Source organism: Phalaenopsis equestris, unplaced genomic scaffold (assembly GCF_001263595.1).
Source record: "Phalaenopsis equestris unplaced genomic scaffold, ASM126359v1 Scaffold000413, whole genome shotgun sequence".
Classification (NCBI taxonomy): domain Eukaryota; kingdom Viridiplantae; phylum Streptophyta; class Magnoliopsida; order Asparagales; family Orchidaceae; genus Phalaenopsis; species Phalaenopsis equestris.
Genome location: NW_018164854.1, coordinates 972,242 through 999,354, shown reverse-complemented (window position 1 = coordinate 999,354; position 27,113 = coordinate 972,242). Strand labels below are relative to the sequence as shown.

Below are 27,113 nucleotides of genomic sequence, written 5' to 3'. Positions count from 1 at the left end.
ATATGTCCATATATAGGAAAAATGCAGCATGCATGTAAATCCTATATCTGACTTTCCCATGTAATCTTACTCACAGAAATTACTCGTCAAATTAAGCAAAAAACCACGAGTCCACAGCAACAAATTTGAGCACTAAAGTACTGATATTAAAACAAAGCAGCAACATGAATCTGAAAATCCAAATATAAAAAAAAAAAACTCCATGGCAAAACTAGACAGAGTTCAAACATAGTTAGTACATAATATAGTAGTTCTACCTGTACAAAACAAGCATCTACTGACCACTTACCAGATTTACTTTCTACTCTCGGCTTCACCAGCTGACCACTTCCACTGCTTTTGCTGTATATGGAGATCATGATTCCAGTTTCCAGCTTCCAGCTTCCCTAATGGTCTGAATTAATTCCAAATATGCGAACTTTGTGCATGTTCGGAAACTTGGCGATGACTAGCACGATCACGGCGATCGTATTCAAGAAAAGCATCGGGTGCTGGTAATCAGTGGTATGGGAGGCAATTAAGTACCTGCAGAAGAAAATTTTAAGTTCATGAAGAGGCGGAAAACTTCATAGAATACAAATTTTCATTTCATGGATTGGGTTCTCAACTTCATAAACAGCTACATTAAATTGATTTTTTTTCATTCAAATGATGTTTTAGTATAAACAATAGTTTTAGTTTGTAGAGAACTAATGGATATGTACTTATGTAGCTGTTTATGAAGTTGAGTTCTGTTGCTGTGCCTATTTAATGTAGGGTTCGGTCCATTAGGATATTGAACCGGTTTGGTCTAGTCAACTTTTATTTTGGTCTGTTTTGTTCTTATCCTACGTAATCTTTAAATAGCTCTGGCTGTGTATAGTTTTGAATGGGATTTATTAATGAATTATATTCTCTCTGTTTTTCTTTTCACCAATCATATGTTTTCAAGATATCAGAGCATCTGCCACTCGGTAGCTTCTTTCGCTTCCTGCTGCTTCCCCTGCCGAGTTCTTCTTCTTACTGCTGGAAGACGCACCGTCTTTTGATACTGGAAGCCGTTTCTCCGCCAGCAATTTCTTGTCAGCAGGAGCTCGCTCCACTGCTTCAGCCTTCTTCTCTTTTTCTTCTGTCGACTTCTCAGCAGCAGGTTTCTTCACTGAGGCAAGCTTCTTCTTTGCTGCAACCTTCTTCTCAGCCTTCGGCGCCAATGAATCGCCGATCATCGAACGATAACAGCACAGAGACGAGGGCTGGTGAGTTATTTTCTTCTCCTCCTGCTTCAAAACCTTCGGCATTTGCTCTCTCACCTTACCTACGCAAGCCAGAGATCCGTTTACCTTAGCGTGTTCCTCCGTTGAAATCAGCTTACAGGTGTTTCTCCTCCTCATCTCTTTCGTCAGCTGTCTTTGATTTGCGCAGTCTTTTATTCTCATCTGCTCTCTGGTTGTTCTACGGAGAAAATCTTCCTCTATTTTCTCACCATTCTTTCTGTCCTTGATTCTTGCCATCGCGATCTGCTCGTTTCTCACATGAGCACCCTCTCTAACTCCTCCATTAACATTGAGATGGCTACCAATTGGAACAATTCCCCTCCCACCGATCGTCCGATCCCTAACCAACCGAAATTTCTGTCGGTCAACATCAAAAACCTTGTCTCAACTGCACGTACAGCTGACAATTATCCCATCTGGAAGGCCCAACTACTAACATTATTCCGTGCCAATGGGAATGATGGATTTCTTGATGGTTTTTGCCGCTGTCCCAAAAAATTCATCCAAGATTCTTCAGCCGCTAATATACCCAACCCCGATTATAGCAGATGGATCTTCATGGATCAAAACCTCACTGCTGCCATTTACTCCGTTGTTTCACCATCTATTCTACCATATCTCCCTAATCTTGATAACAGTGCTGAAATTTGGAATACTATTGAAAAAACACCCCAATCCTACAATCGCTTTCGTATTCTCCAGCTTAAAAACAAACTCCACAATGTTTCAAAAGGCGAGCGAACCATGACTCAATATCTTTCTGACATCAAAAACAAAGTTGACATTCTTGCCACCGCTGGCGTACTTCTTAATGCCGAAGGCATAATACTTTATACACTTAATGGTTTGCCTTCCACCTATCATGCCTTCCAGACTTCTAATCTCCCTAATCTTGATAACAGTGCTGAAATTTGGAATAATAATGAAAAAAGACTCCAATCCTCCAATCACTTTCGTATTCTCCAGCTTAAAAACAAGCTCCACAATGTTTCAAAAGGTGATTGAACCATGACTCAATATCTTTCTGACATCAAAAACAAAGTTGACATTCTTGCCACCGCTGGCGTACTTCTTAATGCCGAAGGCATAAATAATACTTTATACACTTAATGGTTTGCCTTCCACCTATCATGCCTTCCAGATTTCTATTCAAACTAATCTCCAATCAATTAGCTTGGATGATCTTTACACCCTTTAATGTAGTGAGGAACTCACCTTTGCTCAAGAAGCTCTCAAAGATGCTTCTTCTCATACCACTACTGTGTTGGCTGCCTCAAACCAAAACTAGTACAAGCGCCAATCTACTAGCTCATTTAACCGGACTCAACAAAATTCTGATTCCTACAAGAATCAATTTGGTTCATCTAGAGGACAGCCCTCTCATGGATTTCAGAACTCCTCTACCAACAGCTAAAACATCACTTGTCGAATATGTAACAAAGTTGGGCACTTAGCATTTAAATGTTGGCACAGACATGATCACAACTATCAGCCACCTACTGCTCTTATTTCAGATTCAACGACCAATTTATACAGGCAGTGGATCTTCGACTGTGGCGCGATGCAGCATCTTATCGTCAACTCACATCAACTTCACAACGTTCAAGACTACAAAGGTGACAATTCTATATCAGTAGGAAATGGTCAACAACTTCCTATTGCTCATATTGGTCAAGGACTGCTTCCTACTCCAACTCGTAAGCTTATGCAATCAAATATTCGTCATGTTCCTAATTTAGCATATAACTTACTTTCAGTTCATAAGTTAACTACTCAAAATTCTTGCATTATTATTTTTACTGCTAACAATTACTCAATTAAGGATGTGCAGACCAACAAAGTTCTCCTTAAAGGACCTCACATTCAAGGACTGTACCCAATTCAACTTGCTTCCACTGACACCAGCTTCCTTCAGACCTAGCTCTCATATTTTTAGTATGTCCCATATTTGTGGCACGGGCGGCTCGAGTACCCTCAGAATCACATTCAGCAAGTTCTAGCCTCGAGTTTATAGCATGTTATTCCTAAAATATCTTGCACTTCTGATATCCTTCGACACCAAAATTAGCAAACATACCACAAAGAAATCGCAATAAATATGTGGAAAAACACAAATAAGGACCGCTCTTACAACAATTAAAGAAAAAAACAAGCAAGATACAAAGATGATCTACTTTCAAGAGGTAGATTGGCTCTCCCACACCCAAGACGTCGCTAGGAACAACACCAAAAGAAGAAAAACACAACCACAAAATAATTCATTAAAAAAATACAAAACCTTAGGTTCCTCCCATTAATAGAATCCCCTCATAATATTTGAAAACATTCCTTACAAACTTTCCCTCCCAATTCGCACATTTCCTCCTCCTTGAGTATGTAATTAGGGTCCACTAGTGGACCCTCTCTTCTGATGCCTTAAGAGGTCGCTTGACCTCTTCAATTAACGAGGACCAACCCACCTGTTGAAAGAGCGGGTCGGCTGGATGGTGTTTGACTGATCCAGGCGGGAACGATCCCCTTCTACCTGTTATGGGCGTAACAATACTCCCCTCCCAAAAACGTACCTTGTCCTCAAGGTGGAAGGATGGAAACTACTTGTGGATCACCTCGTATGACGCTCATGTTGTCTCATAGTCTAGCAGCCCTTTCCACTTAACCAGTGCCTCCTTTGCTCTCCATATTCCTCGGTGCACTCCTTCGATCTCTAGTGGCTCTTGAATTACTTCCAAGTCCCCCGTCAGTGTCGGCGGTACTGTAGACAAGGGTGTATGATCTCCAATCATATGTCTCAGCTGTGATACATATAAAACCAAGTGTAATACGAACGATGGTGATAACTTCAAACAGTTGGCCACTAACCCGATGTGTGGCATCACCTTGTGAGGCCCAAAGTATCGCAATGACAATTTTTTGTTTCTCCTCCTGGCCAAAGTCTTCTGTCGGTAGGGTCTCAGTTTCAAGTAGACCATATCTCCTAGTTCAAATTGCATCTCTCTCCTATGTTCATCCACCTTCCTCTTCATGATTTGTTGAGCTCTCAGTAAATGTCTTTTGAGCTCTATCAGTATCCCTCTTCTCCAATTAATGATCGACGCAGAATACCAACATGGTACTATGCCCATAATGTATTAAGTGAGAAGGATCCCGTCTATACGACATCTCGAAAGGGATTGTCTGAGCTCTATCAGTATTCCTCTTCTCCAATTAATGATCGACGCAGAATACCAGCATGGTACTATGCCCATAATGTATTAAGTGAGGAAGATCCCGTCTATACGACATCTCGAAAGGGATTGTCTATGTTGCGGTGTGATACGAAATGTTATACTAATATTCCGCTCCTGCAACTCACTTAGCCCATAACTTCAGCGTATCGTATACAAAACAAAACAAGTATGTCTCCACACTCTTATTGACCACCTTTGTCTGCCCATCGGTCTAGAAATGATATACGATGCTCCTTTTAAGAACAATCACTTGCAACCTAAATAGCTCATTCCATAAGTAGTTGAGGGACACTTTGTCTCTATCCGATACAATTGATTCGGGCACCCCATGCAAACAGACCACTTCTCGGATAAGCACCGTCACGACTAAGACCGTAGTGTAGGGATGTCGCAAGGGAATGAAACATGCATACTTAAGTGAATCACGACCACCATAATCACCGCGAACCCTTTTAACCGTGGCAATCCCACGATAAAATCAATCCTCACTTCTTCCCAAACCTTCACCAGTAATGCTAATGGTTGTAGTAACCCCCTGGTGTTGTGGTCAAGTACTTGAGCCGCTGACACACATTACATTTTGCCACCATGTCCTCCACATCTCTGCATCCCCACCCAAAAAAGCTCTGCCACCAGACGACTGTAAGTCACCCGCACCCCTGAATGTCCCCAGAATGCGCTGTCGTGAAACTCTTGTAATAATCTAGGAATATACTCTGACGACTTGAGTAACTATTGTCCCGTCAATGCATATCATGAATGACTGTTTGAATCCTATATTAATTCAGCCCTTATTTTCCTCAGCTCTTCATCACTTTCACTCTCCTGTCTAAAGGCCTCCCAATCTAGGACTAAAGGTACTAATAGGGCCATCAATTGGGGCTCCTCTACCTTCCTCGACAATGGGTCAACTGCCTTGTTCACAAATCCTGACCAGTATTGAATCTCAAAATCATGGTTCAATAGCTTGGATAGCCATCTCTGATGCTCAGTCACAATCTGTTGCTCCAGAAGAAACTTTAAACTCCATTGATTTGTCCTGACCAAGAAATGTCGTCCCAACAGATAGGGCCGCCACTTCTAAATAGCCAAGACAATTGTCATCAATTCCCGCTCATATATTGACTTTAGTCTCACTCTAGTTGTAAGAGCCTAGCTGAAGTAGGCAATCGACCATTGATCATGCATGAGCATTGCTCCCAATCCGTACCCTGACACATCCGTTTCCACCACTAATAGTTTACTGAAATCTGGAAGTGCTAATGCTAGTACGCTAATCGTGTTAGTTTAGGTATCAATGAAAGCATTTAATTATGAGAAAAATGTCAAAATGATGATAACTTATTTATGGGGAAGTTATATTAGTCTTAAATTATCTGATGCGTCCAATTTAGTCTCTTAATTTCTCAAATATCAACTGAAAGAATCCATAGGCTCCTCAAGTCTGAGCCAAATAACCCAAATGTGAGATTAATTTGGATTATATTTGAGAAGTCAATGAATTCAATTGAGCACATTTATACTCTAAAACAATAGTAGCCTCATACAAAATAGTCCAAAAACCATGTCTACCATTTTTTACTCATTTATTGTAGAGTAGCAAGCTTATATTTGAGAGAAGACAGAACTAACTACATCACGAAAGATATTGGTTCCTCAATTCATTAAGAATGAAAATGGAAAGTCTCATAGCAACTACACTAGAATAACATAGTGAAATCATGAATCAATTGGACTCTACCAGAAAAAGAGTTCGGTTACCTATGTAAGCGCATTATCTCAACATTTAACACAAAGCATTCTACATAAACTAACCAAGTGATTCAATCTTGCTGCAGAGCCTCCATAATATTTGCAAATAAAACCTTAACAAAAAGATTAATTTTCATATTTACTGTGTATGGCTTCTTAAAGCAACGGTTAATATAACATGCCCTGATCCTTCATCTTGAGCTATAATGTTCCCTCTTTGATATAAAAACCCAAATCCCCATCTGGTCATTGAAAAGCATCCCTCCTATCCTCTACCTACACTGATAATTGTCTGCCCGTAGTAGCTTTCATCATTGTCGACATTTGAGTTCTTTTTCTCAATCCCTCCGCATCTTTTTCTTCTAATAGCTATTATTTCTTCCCAATTTTTGGAAGTGTAATCTTACATTTTGAGGGGAAACGGGGGATGAAGGGATATAGAGTGGGTGTCCATTTTGTTATAATAGGAGGCTCAGAAAGTGCAACGGAATGGAAGCTTTGAGAAATATTCCTCGGAGCCACAGGGAATTTTAAATGTCGTAGCTATCATATGTCTTTTTTCCCCCTTGTGTGTGTTGTTATTCCAAGATTTAGCTTATGGAGATTGGCAGGTAAGTGGTAGGGCAAATAAATTTTTACTTTAACCATTGTTTACAAATTTAACAAGAGGCGTGTCTTTGGGGCTTCCTCACAATGAGGCATTCGCTCATGGCTCAATTGTGAGCCTCACATGTTGTGAGGCATACGCTTCACGAGTTGTGAGGCACGAGCGTGCTCATAATGTTAGAATTCAGAATTTTAATAAAACTAAAATATAATAAATATACCATATTTGTAATATTGCATTCTCCCTCACACCTAGCTCACACATGTCGAACGACGTGTACTTTAAAATTTCCTAAGAATTAGTTAAAATAGAAAAAAAGAAACACGACATGATAAAATTAAAAACTTGGTATGGAAATATAGTGTGCAAGCCAAAAATTAATGGAAGTGACAAGAAGTATGTCTATTTGGAAGTAAAACTACTGTGATAATGTTTAATAGGGTTGTAACAAGAATGAAAGAGCACATTTTTGGTTTGCATAAGAATGTTATACCATGTGGCAAGGTGCCTAAGGAGAGAATTCATGCTTGCATGAGCAAGGTGACAAGGTGAAAGAATTCATCACAATATGATTGGATGATAGTAAATGTAGAAACATATTATGATGGTGCTTCTAGGGGTAAAAATTCATCTTCTTTGTTACAAATGTCAAGCGAGGTACAAAAGGGGCTATGGATTGATACATAACAAATGGGGAGGATGATAAGAATAACAATGTGAGAGTAGCCCATCAAATTTCAACCGAACATGCAAGATAGCCTCTTAAGTATATTTTATGAAATTAAAAGCTTTTTTCAAGAAAATGTTATTCCATTTAATGTGATAATCTCCACATTTTCATTCAACATGATCAATTATAAGAGTTCCTATGGTTGAAGATATAAAATACTATCTATGTACGAGTAAAAAAAAAAATCTATGCATCAGTTGAGAATTGGTATACTAAAGCAGAAACTAAATAACACTGAAAAAGTTATTTAGGAGATTAAAAGAAGTTAAAAACAAACTAGAGTGACTATTATCTTTGATGGTTGATCTAGGGGTAAAAATTCAATAAACAAGGGAATGCTTGGATGAACAAGATGACAAGGTGGAAAATTTTATCACAATATGAATGGATGATATTAAATGTAGAATCATATTATGGTGGTGGTTTTAGGGGTAAAAATTCATCATCTTCTTTGTTACAAATATCAATCAGAAGTACATGAGGGGCCATAGATCATTACACGATGAATGTGGAGGATGGTAAGAACAATGTGAGAGTAGCCCAGCAAATATCACTTGAACATGTAAGAGTGCCTCTTAGGCATATTTTTATGAAACGTGAAAGATTATTTTTTTTACAAAAATGTTATTCTATTTAATGTGATAATCTCCACATTTTCTGTCAACATGATCAGTTATAAGAGTACCTATGATTGAAGATTTAAAATACCATCTATGTATGAGTAAAAAAAATCTATGCATGAGATGAGAATTTGGATACTAAAGGAGAAACTAAATAACACTGAAAAAGTTATTTAAGATATTAAACATATTTAAAAACAAACTAGAGTGACGATTATCTTTGATGGTTGTTCTGTTAAAAAAAATAGAAGCTTAATCAATATTTTGATTAACAATCCATAAAGCAAATTTTCCTAAAGTTTGTAAAAGCATCATATTAGGTAAAAGATTCACAGCATATTTTAAACTACTTGATATTGCCATAGAAAAAATTAGAGAGCATACGAGTCATTATTGACAATGTCAAAGCATATAGGTTGACTAAAAATAAGTTTAAGAAGAAGAGGAGCATAAATATTGGACGCATTTCTTAAATTTAATGTATAAAAATATAAAGAATTGCGTAGGCACAGGAACACTTCAAGCAAAGCAAATGAGATAAGCAAGTTTATCTATTACTTGTGGGTTTTAGCATTGATGAGAAAATGTCAAGAGACTACGACCAATTATACCATATTTAATCGAGTCTATTTGCCTGCAAAACCTCTATAATGATTATGTTCATCTGTTCATCTCTACACAACAGCTAAACTGCGCTTAGGCAAAAAATTATGAAGGCAAAGATGCTATAAATTTTTTTAATTAAATATTTCGGTTGAGTGTGAGTTATACAATAACAACTAAGCCTTGGTTCAAGTTTTAAGGATGGTTAATATGGATAAAAATGATAGGTGCTTCATTTATAAGGCAATGGATGAGGTTAATGAGTTAATCACTTGTAACTTACGAGAAAAGAAGTTCAGCTATAAAGAAATATATGAAATAATAAAGAAAAGGCGGAGCACCAACTTCATCATTATTTGCATTCAATGAGATGCCATCTTAATTATTAGTTTTAACATACTGAGAAAAAGTCAACCAACCTTGAGATCAAATTTGAATCATACCACCATAAGGATAAGTTGACAGCTAACCCAACAAAGAGGGCAAATGCCAATCAACAACTTATTGCATTTAGAAAAAAGAAAAACAACTTATAACTGTGAAAAAAAAAAAAAATAGACTTGCAAAATATTTTTCAACTAACTTTTTAATATTTATTTATTAATAAATTTGTATGTCATTTTAATTATATTTTTCTTAAATTTGATTGAATGGTGGCATCAATTTAGTGATGATGCTCCAAAGCTATAGTAATTTGCTATTAAAGAACCAGTCCATACAAACTCGCCAGCTGATAAGAGTAAAATTAGGGTAATTATAATTTTTATATTAAAAAAAAAACTCGTTTGAGTAACTTAAGAATGAATTCCTTGATTTATATCATGTACATCAAGAGATTAAAATATAAACACTTCAAGAAAATGGCTTCAAATAATGACAAAGAAACCTTAGTTTATAATAATGTGTCATAAGATAATGAATGATTTGTCATTAATGACAATAAAATTACACAAGCATATATGCAATAAAAATATCTCAATGTTTATTTCTTCAATGGGGATAGAATTAAGACCAATAAATCTAAGACATGTCAATAAAAATTAATAGAAAAGTCATTAATAAAACATTAAATAATTGAAGTTATAGTCATCAATATAATTATTGTTTTAAAATTTAATTAATATTTATATTGATTTTTATTTACTAGCAAAGCTAAAGATTATAATGATCGGAGATGAGAAGGAAGATGGCAAGAATATTAGCAAAACTATGGAGAGAAGTCAATTCCTTAGGACAATGATTCCAACGAAGATTTATTATTACGTCATAGGAGTGTTGAAGAATTCAAAATTAAAAAATACTAATTTTAGTGGCTTGTTATGTTCTTGTTTTGATATAGGAGTAGAAAAGAGAGAGAGAGAGAGGCTTATTATGTTGAGCTTCTTTTGAATTGCTATTTTTTTTATTTTTAATATCTCATCTTATTTTGATAATTATATAAGACACTTCCTACTTTATAATTTGATGTTAGAAAATTAATAAGTCACTTTTTCATGTTTTAATATTAACATAATACTTCTTACTTTTTAGAACTTATTGATTCCTGACTTATACCTCAAAAAGCCTTGATGTTTTTGCCTAACTTTAAGAATGGAAAACTAATCAATACCCAATTCCACCAAATTAAACTTTAATTCTAACCTTTAGACTTTTCAAAATTTTCTCTCCTTCAAATTCCAATAAACTTTATATTTGGCAAAAAAAAATCTATAAAATACACTTTAATTTTGAAGGGTCATAGATTTAGCCCACTTCCATAATCTATCAAATGTCATCTAAATAAGCATACTTTTGATTCTAAGGCACACATTAACCACAATAGATGCAGTGGCCTAGAGCTCATCATTGAGCCTGTGGAAAGAACTTGCATCTCTTAAATAACAAAATATAGAAAGATAGGGAAGCCAACTACAAAAGTCTTTATTTAAAAATCAAGTACCTAAACCAATTAAGGGGTAGTGTAAAGTGAAGTGTTAGAGCACCGCTGAAATAGTTGCCAATTTGTAGCTGTACGTGCTATCATCCAATCAGCAAACAAAGTGTGGCCACCCATGACACTTCCTTTGCAAATGAGAAAGCATATCACACAGATTTCTATCAGTTTACCACTAACATAGAGGTAGAGCAAACAAAGAAATCACTAGGAGAAGAATCCAAAGCCTCATACCAAGTAGCCTCTTCATTTCGTAGACCATTCCAATTTTTATAAATACCCTACAGATTAAAGACATAAAGAATTTTCCAAACTTACAAGAGAAAATAATTAGAAAATTTATAGACCAAACTCATGCTCTTATAGAGTAACCAACTCAATCGAGTTAGTAGATCAAAATCGTAGTCTCAAGGAAGTTCATCCATTCATTTATCCCTCCTAAACTCCCAATTTTTACAATTCAAACATTTCCACAATCAAAACTTCTACCAATAAAACTATTTCCACAATCAAAATCATTCACAGCTCCATAGGATATTGAAACTACTATTAAGAATTTCTCAATTTTATATATAGATGGGGACGTTATTAGTAGAATTTAAGTTGGTTGGTTGTAGTGGAGGAATGTATTAGGCTTATTGTGTGATAGAAAAGTATCACTTAGACTTAAAGGGAAATTTTATTCACCAACTCAATCGAGTTAGTAGATCAAAATCATAGTCTCAAGGAAGTTCATCCATTCATTTATCCCTCCTAAACTCCCAATTTTTACAATTCAAACATTTCCACAATCAAAACTTCTACCAATAAAACTATTTCCACAATCAAAATCATTCACAGCTCCATAGGATATTGAAACTACTATTAAGAATTTCTCAATTTTATATATAGATGGGGACGTTATTAGTAGAATTTAAGTTGGTTGGTTGTAGTGGAGGAATGTATTAGGCTTATTGTGTATCGAAAAGTATTACTTAGACTTAAAAGGGAAATTTTATAATATGGTGTTGAGGCTTGCAATGCTCTATGGCGCAGAATGTTGGCTTTTATAAGAGAAGAGTAAAACAAAGTTTAGTGTTGCTAGATGAGAATGCTTAAGTGGATGAGTGACTTGATACTTAGAGACAAAATGTGAAATGAAAATATCCCTGATAGGGTTAGTGTAGCTGCAATGGCGGACAAGATTAGAGAGAATCGTCTTAGATGGTTTGGTCACATTAAACGTCGATCATCTGATGATCCGGTTAGGAGAGTAGATATTTTAGATTCGACTTATGTTAAGAAAGGCAGAGGTAGACCTAAAAAGATTGAAACATTGTATAAAAAAATGATCTTAATTTATTAGAATTAAATCAAAATATGACAAAATGGAGAAAAAAGATTCATGTAGCCGACCCCACTTAGTGGGATAAAGGGTTGTCGTCGAGGCTTTTCGTTGTTGATATAATAGGTTTGATGCTAAGAAAATATAAAAACGAGATATACACAATAGCTAAAATAAGACATGAGAATTAAAGATTGCAATCAAAATGCATTAAAAATGAAGGAAAAAAAATTGTTAAATAGGAATACATCATTGAATGATTAAAATAATGAAAAATTTATAACACAGATACCAAGAAAATAAATTATTGTAAAAGAACATAATGAATAATATTGTGAAATGAGTTATAGATTAATCCAAAAAAAATGAAATGAAGTTAATCTTAAAATAAATGCAAGACTTTAATTGCATATGAGATGCCAATTAAAGTTTGAAGAGTTAGAGTGGCTTAATTTAAAATATTTTTAGCAGAACTTTATGATTAAAAATATCATATGATCGAAAAAGAAGTATTGTAATACCAATTTTATTAATAAAGGTTATGTCCAAGATAATGCTAAATGTAATAATATAATTTTATGAGTAGTACAATGAATGTAGATTATGGGAGAAAAAATGGAATACAAACTTGAGAAATATATATCAAAATTGAAGAATCAATTTGATTTTATATCAAAAGATCTATTATAAAAATAATTTTTGTGTTAAAATAATTGGTAGATAGGAATGGATATATAAAAGAAGGATTTTCACGTGATTTTCATCTCGAAAAGACATGTAATTAAGTACACCATAAAAATTGATATGATGTGCTTCAAGATAGAAATGAGTGTCAAATTTATGTTAACATTATTGAAAATACGTATAATCAAGCATAAACAAGTATTAAAAATAATTGTGCAGTAAAAAAAGAATTTTCAATTATCATATATTTAAATTGAGGATCAACATTAAGTTAAGATATTAAATGTAAAGAGCCTTAATGTATGCTTCCTATGGATAAAATAATTCTAATTGGCCAGACATTTACTTAAAAAAGTACAGAATCAAAATGAAAAGTGTTTAGAAGGTAATGAACCTAAAATTAAAATAAAAAACAAAATTATATGACATTTAATTTTATCTACAAGATGTCCACAATTATTATTCCATATAATTAGACAATGAAAGATACTCATGTGCGATAGAAAGTATTTCAAATATATTATGAAGAAGAATAAATATAAAGATGAAGATATGATTATTTGAGTTACGGCGAAATAGTTTTAGCAAAGAAACAACTTAAAGTTTTGTGTGAAAGGAGATATTATGGATGCTTAAAGGTAATTTTTATAAAGCTATAATTAGACCAATGATATTGTATAGATTCAAATATTAGGTTGTTAAAAGTCATTAATATCTGAAGTGAGTGTAGCATAAATGAGAAAATTAAGGTTATGTAGCACATAAGTATACAATAACATAAATATAAGTGGCGAAACCATAAAAGAAAATTTAAAAAATTATTAAAATCAAAAAGGAATATGACATAGCATCTACTAATGATATGTGATTGAATAAATATAAGTGATTTAGCCTCTGAGTAATAAAAGATTAAAAATGTGTATTAAAATATTGGATAAAATTAGTGTCAAAGAACAAGGAAGAATAAGGAGTCGACTTAAGAAAAATTAAAATTTATAATGAATGAAAAAATAGGTTTAATAAGGAGTAAACCTAAAAAATGTGTTTACATTCATAAAAGCATTCAAAATAATTCAAGAATAATAGGTTTAATAGATTAATTAGTATTCAACAAGAATGAATGAAATTTTAAAATTTATAATGTGTATCTTAAATAGTTTGGATAAGATTAATGATGATGAAGATGCTTCTAGCATGTACACAGTATTCCACTAATATTTACATTTAATAAACCTTTTTGGCTATTCAAATACATAACTATAAATATTCATTATGCTGCTAGAACCATTCCACCTTTTAGGTTGTGGTTTATATTCACTCCTGTTACAGGTAAACATGATCACGCAATTGAACATTTCTCTATGTTCCGCTTCCAAGAGCTACTCTTTTAAGAACTCTATGCTTGTGCATTTGCCAACACATGCCTCCATAATTCTAGAGAACAATAAAATTTTCAGCAATTTGAACAATCAATTTATAAACAACATGTTCACCTATTCCTTTGCTAAATCTAATCTTTGTTCTTTGTTGTAGATGTTATATTTCTTTAACCAACTAGACATTTATGATGTTTGATGTCAAGTCTTGTCAATTTCCAAATTTGGTTGGAGACTAGGAGCCTTATGGCAAGTGTTTTAGATTTGAAATATGCTATCAGTCCTTGTCCTATGACAGTTAACATAAAAAGTAGAACCTATCTTTGTTGATTAAAGTACAATCTCTTCATGATATACTATGAAATTTTTAATATGAGGTTTTTGTTTCATGATTGTCCCATATAGATATGAAACTGTGTGATTTGTAAATTTATTTTAATTGGCCCAAAACTATTTCAAGGAATTGAAATCAGAGAATTTGAAATCGACCCAACTCATGTATTTTTAGTTTGAGTCTGACGCAACTTGATTGAACTTGACTCAATAACTATCCTACCAGAATGCATGGAAGGTAATGACAATAGTTGCAACAATAAGTTTGATCTCCCGCATGCTTGAATTATTTAAAATTTTTAGTAGAATCAAGATTCAATATAAGAATGAGAAAATGTAATCTGAGAAAACTGTGTAAAATTTGCTTAAACCAAGAGTTCAAAGCAAGAACGCATCATCTATTTTTCAAATGTTACCCGACAAACAGTTAAGACTTCATGGAATTGAATAAGTCGCTTATTTTTTTCTGCACTACAAGCCACTTCAAACTTAAGGACCAAAAGCAATTAAACTTTATGACCTAGATTACAGATACTAAACTTACCCAAATCCAATTTTGAGAAGTATCCACAACTTTATTAGTTAGCAGTATGCATGGCCGCCAAGCAATGGCAAGGAAAAAAAAATGGTATCGGTCCGTTTGAGACAACATTCTAACAGCTTTGCTTTTCAGACCACTATTGCACTTCAGTTTGACAGTTACCTGCTGTTTTTAAAAGTTAATGTAATGGGAAGCTAGCTGTTTTTAACAATCAAATCTGATAGTATGTGGTAACCGTAAGAAAGCTAGCGTCCAATATAAGTATTTATAATACTCAATAATTTAAAAAAAAAATTGTTTTCCCCTTAGCAATTTTACAACCGTTTTTTTACAAAAAAAAAACTGCAATTGTCCCAAACTGACCATTAAATTTTAAGACAACTAATTACGACTAAGAAATCCATATGCAAAGCTGAAAATTCGAGCAACTTTACAAGCATCCAAGTAAAGAGAAAACGTAAAAGATACATATTAAAAAACCGAAAGAGACTTCAAATGAGGATTGCCTACGCTTATCCTATGATATTTTGCTTCTTAACATCTTTAGGTTGCTAGAAGCCAACTATTCAATGCAGTCATTCGAAATATCTAACTGAACATTGAAAAAATGAAAAAAATTTTGAAAACTGTTGAAAAATAGTTAAAGATAGAGAAATAGCAGTTAAATGTTACTTACAAGACCACAGGTGCAACCGTCAAAAATTTTCTGTTATCAGTAAGTTGCTTTCCATTGTCTACTTGTTCCCACCAAGTCAATCTGTTGTAGATACCCTGGTCTTCAGCAAAGGGAGTTCCCTTCTTCCAATGGAAGAAGTGGTACGTGACCTGAAAGAGAAAAATCTCAGATTTATTGGGTATGATTTAGTACAATTATTTTATGATTTATACACTCATGGCCATCAGCTAAAACCAGAGAAGGAAAGAACCCTACACTTCAAAGCAAAACAAGTCAAACATAATCAAACAGAAGTCTATTTGTGCTTTAACTTGTTTAAAATGATACATTGAAGCTTAGTTGAATATGAGTTGGCAATGAACAATGAAAGTTTTTGAAAGAATTTCCTAGTGTAATGGCATTTTTTCTACTTTTACATCTCCATAATTGTTGACAGCCCAAGGCATCAATCATGCTAATATGCCCTGACACCTTAAACATGCTTATGAATCAAAACTTAACCAAAAAGTGCAAATAAGTCTTTAAATAATTTACAATTCAATCTTTAAGAAAATTGTAGAGAATATCCCCACCAAGTTATGATAATAAGAAAATCTCTATAGTTTTTAATATTCTGCCTCTCCATTATCTTATGGAACCAGAAATTAGCATTGCATAATGATAAAAGTCAATCCTTGATCGTTCTCTAACTTCTCCCATCTAATTCCTAATTTCCTTTCACCAGCGTACCACTTCACAATCCACCAAAAAACAAGCCACGTGAAAACAGACTAACGGGTCCAACAGCCAAATGCCAAAAAAACAATTTAGCCACTACCACAACAAAATGGATCTCATCCATCCATCTCAACCCATCAGCTCAATCTCAATCTTACATTTAAAACAAACACAACAACTGCAATTGAATACCTCAGATTCCCTTTGTATAGAGCCACAACACTGCCGAATTTATAAAATAATAAGAAATGGTTCATCCATGCTCTTTATAGCTATCTCTTCTACCATACTCTATAACTCTTTCGCATTAGCCAGTTATCACAGTATCAAAGCAGCGCGCCCAAGAGCAATAATACACTTCTTCTCAGTGGGTAGTCCCACCAAAATAATAGCCACATTTACCTCCCTTGCCACCATGGATGCATTCACAACCTCAACAACCAACTACGAAGTCCTCTCTCTCCCAATGGGAAATATTCTCATTACATCTAAAAGCTAAAATCTTTGACGTCCAGCACGAAAATGTCATCAATACCCTACTAAACCCAGAAAATTACCTCACATAACATTATCACATTCTTAAAATCTTTAGAGCCAATAGATTCAAAGTATATCTTAACAGCTCCAAAGTTTGTCCTGTACGACAACTCTAGGATTCAAACAACATCATTCTTCCCAATACTCAACAACAAACCTGGGTGCTTATTAATTAATTAGAACATAGCTACTACACTAATTTCCACCATAATACCCCCTTTCTACGCCTTCCTTAATCTTGATTTATGTGCAGATATTTGGACTACAATCCACAAATCACTCCCAAGTTATGCAACATTACAGCTCAAAAAAGAAATTTGTCATACACATAAATAATCAGTCCATAACAAAATATCTCTGTGACATTATGTTTGGGGGAAGCTGCAGTTGTTTGAAGAATCAGCTATGAAACTATTATTAGGGGTGAAGACTGATTTCGCGAGCAGTGAGACAGAGCACAAGCGTCTATGCATCGAGTTGTGGGAGATTAAGTGTGCATTTGGGTGCTGCTCGAACAGAGAAGCTGACGCCTGTGCGCCTGCTTTGGGCACATATGCACCCATAGAAGTGCTTAGGCGCCAACTAAGGCACATGTCTCCCAAGAGCTTGACACATAGGCACCAAGTTCACGCATCTATGCACCAGGAGCGATTGATGATTGGAATTAATTTTTAATTCCGATTTCGAGCGTATTGAGGTAGAGCTTGATATATCTTCTATTGATATTCTTCAACCAGCATCCCGATGAAGGTGAAGAGTGTCGAAGGTGGATTTGGGTGATTTGGAGTGATTTTTGCGTCAAATCAGAGAGGGAAAATTTTGGAGCGAGTCTAGTAAGTTTTCTTAGTGTGTGGAGAGAAAACTTGTGTGAGTTTTTTGTAAGATTTTGGAGCAAGTCTAGTAAGTTTTCTTTGTGTGTGGAGAGAAAATTTGTGTGAGTTTTTTGTAAAACCTTTTGAAATTCATAGTTAAAATTTCTAGTGACGAGGCTCCGTAGTTTTTTCCCGTTCTGGGGTTTTTCCACGTAAATTTACGTGTGCTTTTCTGGTTACTTTAATTGTGATTCTATTTTAATTTTTTTCTATTTTTTTTATTGAATTGGTGTGCTCTCATTATTTCTTGGTGTGATTTAGTTTCTAATTGATTCTAAGCCCCGATAAAGTTAGGAATTATTTGTTGTGTGATTCCTATCAACTACTGCAGAAGAAGCAGTTGTTCAAAAAGTTACGGTAACTATTATTTTTTTTAATTTCGAAAAAATCAGATCACAGTTTCCCAAACAGATTAGGTGGAGAAAAACAACTTTCTTCCATAAAAATTTCTAAAAAACAACTTTTTTCCATAAAAATTTCTAGAAAACAACAAGGAAGTAGTTTCCCAAATAGAATTGTGGTGTCGGGTTGAAAAATAAAGTAGCTAGAAAGCTGTCCCAAATGGACCCTAAATCAAAAGTTAATTTCATATCAATACTCAGATTAGTCTTGATTAAAAGGACATCAAGCTTTATAACTTGAATTGGGCTTTGATCTATCATATCTTCAAAACAACTATCTACACAAATTCCCATTTATTAAGCCTTCATGACCTTTACTATGTACTATGCAAGGAGGAGACTAACTTGCCCAATGAAGCAGCCCGTGAGATTTAATCCGCTCAGGTGGCCAATCCTTGTTTAACTCTCATAGCAAATCATGAAAGAGACAATAATAGGTCATTCACATCTTGCTCAACCCAAGGTTGGGCGACTTCGAGCTCCTTCAAGTCCGCCAAACTCTTGTGGGAAGGCCAAACCACCTAATTGCACCTTCAGCATCAGATCTGCGACAAACTAGGAGTCTAAGACATTCTAACATCAAGCGCTAGCATCACAAAATTATGAGCTGTAACAATCCCATATCCTCTCATGTTCTCTTCATAAGAGCACCTATTATAGCAAAAAATTGGTATATGAAATCAAGTGTCACCATTTACTTCATCTTTATTTTCACATGGTTGATCAACCCACAAACCTATCACGAAACACAACAAGTGGCACTTGAAAAATGTCACACTCTACCAATCTCAAGCATTGACCAAGGCATCCTCTCAACTCCCCACTAAAAGCTCTTCTTGCGATAATTTTTCAAGTTCATAATCTTTCTTACAAACTCCCTCCTCTATTGGCACACCATTGAAAACTCATGCTCCATTTCCTTTGATGTCTGTGGTTATCAAATTAAAAACAAATATAAGTCAAAATATTCTAACAAGACCCTGTCATTATGACATCGATAGTTCATTCCTCCCAACAGTCATCTCCACTGCCCACAAATGTTGTCTTGCTCTCCACCACAGCCTTCATAATTGCATGGCTCAGTAGACTTGGCAATCAACGTTTTACTATATTATCTACATCAACAAAATATGACACTATTGAATATATTTTCTCTTCAATTCCTCTATGCAACCCTTGTCATTTAGCTAAAGCCATAGATACTTCATTATATAAGCTACTTCACATAGTAGTCATCATTTTGCCCTTGTACTCTCTGATATATAAGATCATTCTGTGATTATTATCTCCAAAAGATATAAATGTGTTATTTATAGATGGCTTCTCTTGCTTTCACTAGGTAAATCCAATGAAATATAAATCATAAACAAACTCCAAATACATTTACTTCAAAATCTTGTGGAATGATGATTCCTCACTCACTTTTAAATGCTCCACTTAGATATCGATAATGAGTACACCAGCAAACTAGTGGGAGACACTACAACAAATATTTCACACCATACTCAACCCAAGGTTGGACCCCTCTTATAACCTTCAAGCAAGGTCGCTATACCAAGACATTTCCCCACGAGAAGGCCAAACCACCCAATCATTTCTTGAGCGCAAATCTGTGGCAAACAGGGACATTCTATAATATAGTATTGACATCACACAAATATGAGCTACAAAAATTCCACATCCTCTCGTACCCTCTTCGCGGGAATACCTACAAATGGTAAATGACCAGTACCTAAACTCGACAACTATCTCTCACCTCACCTCTGACTTGACATAGTTGGTCAACAAGCAAAACTATCAAGGGAACTCGAAATTGATGCTTAGAAATGGTATCACTCTCTCCATTTTGAATGACAATCAAGGCATCTTCAGGACTCCCCACTATAGGCTCCACTTACAGCATATTCCTTTATGTTCCTAATCTTTTCTATAGTCTCCTCTCTATATATAGCCTCAATAATGACAACTCATGCTCCATATCGTTTGATGACAATGGTTTGTACGCATTTCATGGGACCCCACTGTGATGGCATATACACGTTTCAATCCTCTCCAGCATCATGCCCACTGCCTAACAATGTTGCCCTACTCTCCATCGTAACCTTCATAATTACAAGGGTAGGCAAACTTGGCTATATTTTTTACATTATATACTTCAAAAAAGAATAATCCTATCATATGTATTTCCTCTTTAGTTCCTAGACGCAACCTCGGTTACTTACCTAAAAGACTATGAAAATTTTTTATAACAACTACTTCATATAGTACCCATCTTTTTGAATTGTACACTCTAATGTATAGGATTCCTCCCCGAAGTATATCTAATGAAAAATAAATCATAAACAATCTTCAAATTCATCCAATTCAAAATCATGATTGAACAATACTTCTAAACCCAACTATAAACACTTCACTTAAACGTTGGCAGCCTCCACCAATATAATTTCAAACTCTCCCACTAAACAAGGCATCTTCCACCAGTATAACTTTCCATACTCTTGAACAAAATAGTAGTTGTTGAACGGAACACCATAAATTAATTACACTCGTACACTTCTTCAAGCGCACAACTGACCTCGCACCTACCTTTTAAATGCAATCTACAAAATCAATCTTTTACCATCTCCCACAACAACAAATCCTTCCTCACCTCAAGTGTTATACAATAAATCATCCTTATACCGGCATCTCAAAATTGTTTGGTGACAATGAACCAATGGCTACAACCATATTTGATGCACGGACTTGCACTTTGATCCGCCAGTTGCATATTTCTTAGCTACGCTTACTCCCACAAAGGTAAGAAATGCAATAACCTCTCTCATAACAAAATATTTACTTGTTGTCACATCACCTTTCATAAAAAAAACTCTCCCTAAAATCCCCCCACCTCGAAAAATTCACCACAACCAACACATCTCCTTATTAATCATCACTCGCCCTTATTCTAAGCTAAGTTCTAAGTTTAGGCATAAAGGCTCCCTCGTCACTTCACAATTCCATAGATATTGCATCGCACACTCTAGCATATCCATGTCTTTGCCTTCCTATCTCAAGCATCTAACCTAAACTTTCAAATCCAAGCAAAGCAATCAACACACAACACTCATTTCTAGGAACCCATAGGCCACCACATGCTAACTTGCCTAAAGGCTGACCATCGAAATTTGAAACACATCTTCAACTTGAATCACACTTCCCATTCCCATTCGACTTATTTCTCTATTCTTGTCAAAGACGCCAAATGATGGAAAGCTATGTTTGAAGAATTTTAGATGCTTCAATCCAAGGAAATTTGGATACTAGCCCCCTCTAACCACAAGATTTTGGGTTACAAATGGACATATAAAACTAAAATCAATTAGGATAGATCTATAGCAAGAAACAAAGCCATATTGGTAACTCGAAGCTACAAGTAGGAATGTGACATGAGACATTTTGTTCAAACATATGACAAAATGCCTACCATTCAAATCCCTCCCATTGTAGTTCTCCACGTTACTAGCCCTGACCAAACACGACGTCTCCAATGCTTTCTTGGATGCCAGAATCATTGAAGCAGTCTGCATGGAACAATCATAAGGCTTCCATGACTGACAAAATTTGCATCATTTGTGTCATCTCCAAAAAGGAACATAAGACCTCAAAGAAGAACCACAACATTGGTCTAATATATTTTCCTACCAACTATAGTGCCTCAATTTTACTCTTCCTCTAGACTTACATTGCCACAATTTCCTCATGTACATTCTGATATAGGTGTATGGCAAACTCCTCACAAGTATTAATCCAACCAACATCTCCAAATAGCTTCATAATCATAACTAATGATTCCAAATGCACAAATGCAGCCTCATATCAAGCTTTTTGAGTATCTAAGCACAATAAACCCCATCAGCCTTCATCTATATCAGACCAAATATGTTCTTGATCTAATCTAATGCTTAGGCACAAGCAAATATAGGGCATCAAAAACCTATTTTCTAGAAAACCAACACTCAATGAGAGCCTAGATTCAGAATTTGCCAACAGTGAATTCTTTAGGTGCAAGTAAGCTCACTTCAGTACCTTACTATCATGAGACCGGAAGATATCTCCTTGGTTGTGAACAGACGAGTGCATCAATACATGCACAAAACCCTCAACATCCATGCATTTTTAGAAACTTAAATGCTAACTCTGATATATAATAAGCATAATTTGATGTAAACTCCCCATTCAGCAAGGAAACCTTCACCTAAGGTTTTATCTGATTTGTAATGTATATAAGACAAAATTGATAGAAGAACAACAATTGGTTATTGTGTGTTTCTAAACGATAGGCTCATTTCATGATGCACTGAAATGAGTCATCAGGGAACAATGCCCACTCATTTATTGAAGCAGATTTCATGCCCTCAGATTGTCAATGTTATCTGGTTACACCACCTACAATAAGAATTCAACATCTCCCCATCCCAAGAAACCCCCTTATATTGCAACAATATATTATATTTAGTGGTCGTCAATAATCCAAACTTTAATGCTCACACTAAGCACATTAAAATTGATTATCATTTTATTGGGGATTCTATCAATACTAACCAAATCTCAATCTATCATGGTACATATAAGTATCAACTAACAAACATCTTCATCAAAGTATTATCAATCTCACCCGTTTATCTACCATGACGTATACTAACGATCCAATTTGGATTCTCAAGACAGGGTGAAGGAAGTAAGAGGCAAAAGATGCCAACAACAAAAAGCTAAAAGACAATTCAAACATTATCACAACAAAAGATCGGTTTAAACTTTCATGTGCTTTCCAGGATTAAAAAAGCCAACATATTGCTTCATCCACTTGACGGATTCCCTGCCGCAAAGAAACTTTTACAATGATCTATTTAAAATCACCCAGACCCGCTGACACTTGAGCCCTAGATCCTCCCCCTCAAAAACCAAATCAAATGAAGCATATATATGCAGCCAAATGCATGAACTTAATTTAAAAAAAATTTCAAAGGATAGCTCAAACAACACAATTCCAGATAAGAATTGACAACATGGCCCCAAAAAACGGCAAAAGAGGGTAACATACAATCATGCTCCTCAGAAAATACAAATGAAAAGCATAATCAAAACGTATGGGATAGAGATTAGAGGGCAGTGCGTACGGCGAAGTGAGTAAGGTTAACGATTGTCCACGCCATGCCAGGCGTGCAGCCGAAGACGGAGAGGACAACGAGCCAGAAGAAGAAGATGATGAGGATGTAGGTAGTCCACACTCCCGGATACATGAACCACTCCGTGTTCTTGTTCAGATCCGGCGGTGGTACCGTCTGCGCGTAGAGTTTCGCCATCTAATCGCAGTTCGATTCCCGACCAACCGTTTATACCTAATGAAAATAGATGAAAAAAAGAAGAAAAAATGGAGACTCTCTCTCTCTCTCTCTAACTTGTCTGAAAATACAAGGTGAAGCTGGGTTCTTATAGTAATGGCGATTAGCCGATCGGAGGAGAATTTCTAAGAGAGAGAGCGCGGGTGGACTGTGGAGGAGGCCGTGGATGGCGGGGTTAAGATAAAACAAGGGTCAACTGCTTACTTTGACCTTTTCTTTAGAACTGGAAGCCATCGTAAATGCATGAGAAAATGAAACTTTTTCTGGTGGATAAGTAAATGCATAAGAATTGGTGTTATGTATGTAAATATGTAGTTATAAAAATATTATAATTTATTAATTGGATATTAAAATTAGACACTTCTTGTCAATTAAAAATAAGATAAAATTATCACACCTTAATCAATATATTTAAACAAATGATTTATATGATGATAACATGAACTAGTAAAAGTATAGAATATAAAATATTTGACATTTATAACGAGAAAAATGAATTAAAAATTAGTTTTGAAAATTATAAATAAAAATAAAATTTATTTTAAAATGAGTGTAATAAAAAGGTTGATTGATTAATTAAAAATTACATGAATCTAAAATTAAATTTAAGATTTTAAAGATAATTTTTGTCAAAATTAAATGAAAATATTTAGTTCTACACCTTTTTTATTTTAAATTATACTTTTTCATTTATGTTGAACTAGTAAAGTCTTGCATGAAATTCTTTATAATATTTACAATATTTTTGTAATTAATAATAGATATCTATATTTGAAAGCTAAAAGAAAATATATTATTTATATAATTTGTTATTAAGAGACTCATTCTCAATTCTCATTCTCAATAAAAATCGTTGCAAATTTTCAAATATTTTCTGTCTCTAAAATAAGTTTAAAATATATTTAACTAATTTGATAAAAAAAAAAATAATTATTTATGATAATAAGAAAGTCAACTAAATCACAATTATTAGGACTACGTGTAGATGAGAGGATGAAATAAAGTAGTGGCTACCAGGAGTCGAGCATATTCATTCTAGCATTAATTGCTTGGATTTCTATAATTAACTATTTTAATTTATAGTTTGTGATAATATTTATTATGGCAAGAGCAAGTATATGATTACTCACTTAGAAATGGATCTACTCTGCATACCTTTTTTTTAGTATGTTTTAAATCTAATTGTGTTACATCAAAATGCTAGAGCCGAGTGACCACCCACCATGTGTCACGTATATATATATATTGTGTGCGTATTCGGATCAGTTGGTCGGACATCTGCTTGTCAGTTGTAAGTTTCCTCTAGTCTGAGTTTAATAAAATAAAATTTGTTTAACTAGACATAATGTTTTTGTAAGCCAAAGTATATTTGCCTCCCCCATAAGATAAAGCAGAAGCATTTACACACATACCACACAATTTTCATGTATTTATATATCGAATACCAAAGTTTCATATTTATATTTTTGCAACACTCAAAATATTTTAACAGCTTCAAAAAAATATCAGTTTCTTTATAATCTTTTATTTTCCTTAAACGTTAAACGACATACAACACAATTCTTATATATTTATATATTTACCACCGAAATTTTTATATTTACACATAACACTTAAATCTTTAATATGATATGATAAGTATCACTATTACTATTTTTTAAAAAGAGAAAACAACCTTTTTATGCCTAAATATAGAGAGAAATTTGCATGCACTAAACGTACGCAACGCTGCGTATGTCAGGAAGGTTAATATCCACGTTATACCCTCTATAACATTTCTATAATCTACGTGTAACCTATAAATATATGAAAACAGAAGCGCGGAACTTACTAGAAGGTACAGGTAGGTTACATAAATGTTACAGGGGGTATAACGCGCCCTCTGATTAATTTCTTTTACGTACGCAATGTTGCGTATTTACCTCACCAAAATGCCATAAATATAAATAACAAATTTTGAGCACAACATATATGTAAATATATAATAATTGTGTGATAGGTGTATGAATTTCCCAAGATTATACTTCTCCGACATTCTCAATTATAAAGACGACCACTTTATGAGCGGTGATGGAAAGCGAGTGTCACCAAACCTAACCTATTCTGGCCCCGTGTCCAATATAGGCTAGGTTCAATTTATAAATCTTTTTTTATTTTATTTTTCAACGTCATATCTTTCAAGTCAAATTCAATATCATTATAAAGCAATGGGCAAGGGGGAAGAAAAAAAGGCGATGGAGTGTAAAAATGGGTAGGATTGTAAATTTCACTTGAACAATAATGGATAATCATGTTCATCTTGAAATGAAAGAGCTTAAATAAATTTATAAAGGTGTGTTTGTATATTTATGGGACAAATAATTTGCCTTAATAGAAAAAAAACATTAAGGGCCCGTTTGAGGCAGCTTATTAGGTGCGGTGACGTTTTGAAAATGCACCTGACCATTTTGGGTAAACTGCTTTTTAGCAGCTTATGCATTTTCAAAACACTGAAAATAGTGTTTTCACACCGATGACAACTTTCTGGCAGCGGTCTGACTTTTATAAGAAAATAAAAATTTATAATAGTCATCGCACCTAGCTTATCTTCAAATTATTCAATAAGTTGCAGCTGCCCCAAACATTCCCTAAATTTAGAGTAATTTTTGGCTCAACAAACTTTAACTCAAGCTCCTATTTTTAATTTACTTGATAATTGAAAGAAATGGTTTGTGTACAAGTTAGGGGTTTGTTCAGGACAATTTTATATTTTTTTGTGTTTCATACCACCATCATAGTTCCATTTGGGAATTTGATTTATTTCTGCTTTTTAGAAATTTCTTTAGTGCTAAGCTATATTTTTTTATTCTGATATGTTAAAGTTCGATGTTTTAAGAACGCTGGCTTTCTCGTAAAAAAAAATATTTATTTTTTAATTCTCATTACAACTTTCTAAATAATTGTTTTCTCTACCATAGCTTTACAAACACCGTTTTAAAAAGCTGCAGCCACCCCAAGCCTACCCTTAAGTTTTACTTCGTCTTTAATTTGAGCTAAGCAATAGTAATATCAATACTCTATAATATATGATTACTTTCAATATATCAAAATAAAAATTTATTCAATCAAAATTATAATCTAATAACTTTTTAGATTGAGGGCCCGTTTGGGACAGCTTACAAGTGCGGGCGGCGTTTTGAAAACGCCGTCATACCGTTTGGTTCGCACTTATTCACAAATTATTTAAAAACGCGTTTTTGATTTTCTAAAACACGCGGACCACCGGCTGACCCCTGCGGTCCGCATTTCGCAATTATTTTTTCCGCATTAACCCTGATGGATCGCTACCCGTGACCTTGGCCTCTCCCGTGACATTGCCTTTTTCCTTTTTCCTTGGCCTCTTCCGCGACCTCTCTCGATTGTTCGAAGCCGTATCTTCCTCCTCGCCCTCCCGTCGAAGCCGGATCTTGTCCTCTGTCTCTCGTCGAAGCTGGATCTTGTCGTCTCGCTCTCGTTGAAGCCGGATCTTCTCCCTCGCTGTCGTCGAAGCCATTTCTTCTTCCC

At 34.6% G+C, this 27,113-nt stretch overlaps 1 protein-coding gene across 1 annotated transcript; it reads right to left on the bottom strand.

Annotated features, from left to right (window-relative positions):
• Positions 1-165: 165 nt before the first annotated feature.
• On the bottom strand, positions 166-23,810 carry LOC110027072 (ORM1-like protein 2). The gene is made up of 3 exons (XM_020728346.1): positions 23,346-23,810; positions 15,660-15,808; positions 166-525 (listed from the first exon to the last, which is right to left on the bottom strand). The coding sequence occupies exons 1-3, from the start codon at positions 23,529-23,531 to the stop codon at positions 387-389; spliced, it is 474 nt and encodes a 157-aa protein (XP_020584005.1). The 5' UTR covers positions 23,532-23,810; the 3' UTR covers positions 166-386.
• Between the last annotated feature and the right edge of the window lie 3,303 nt (positions 23,811-27,113).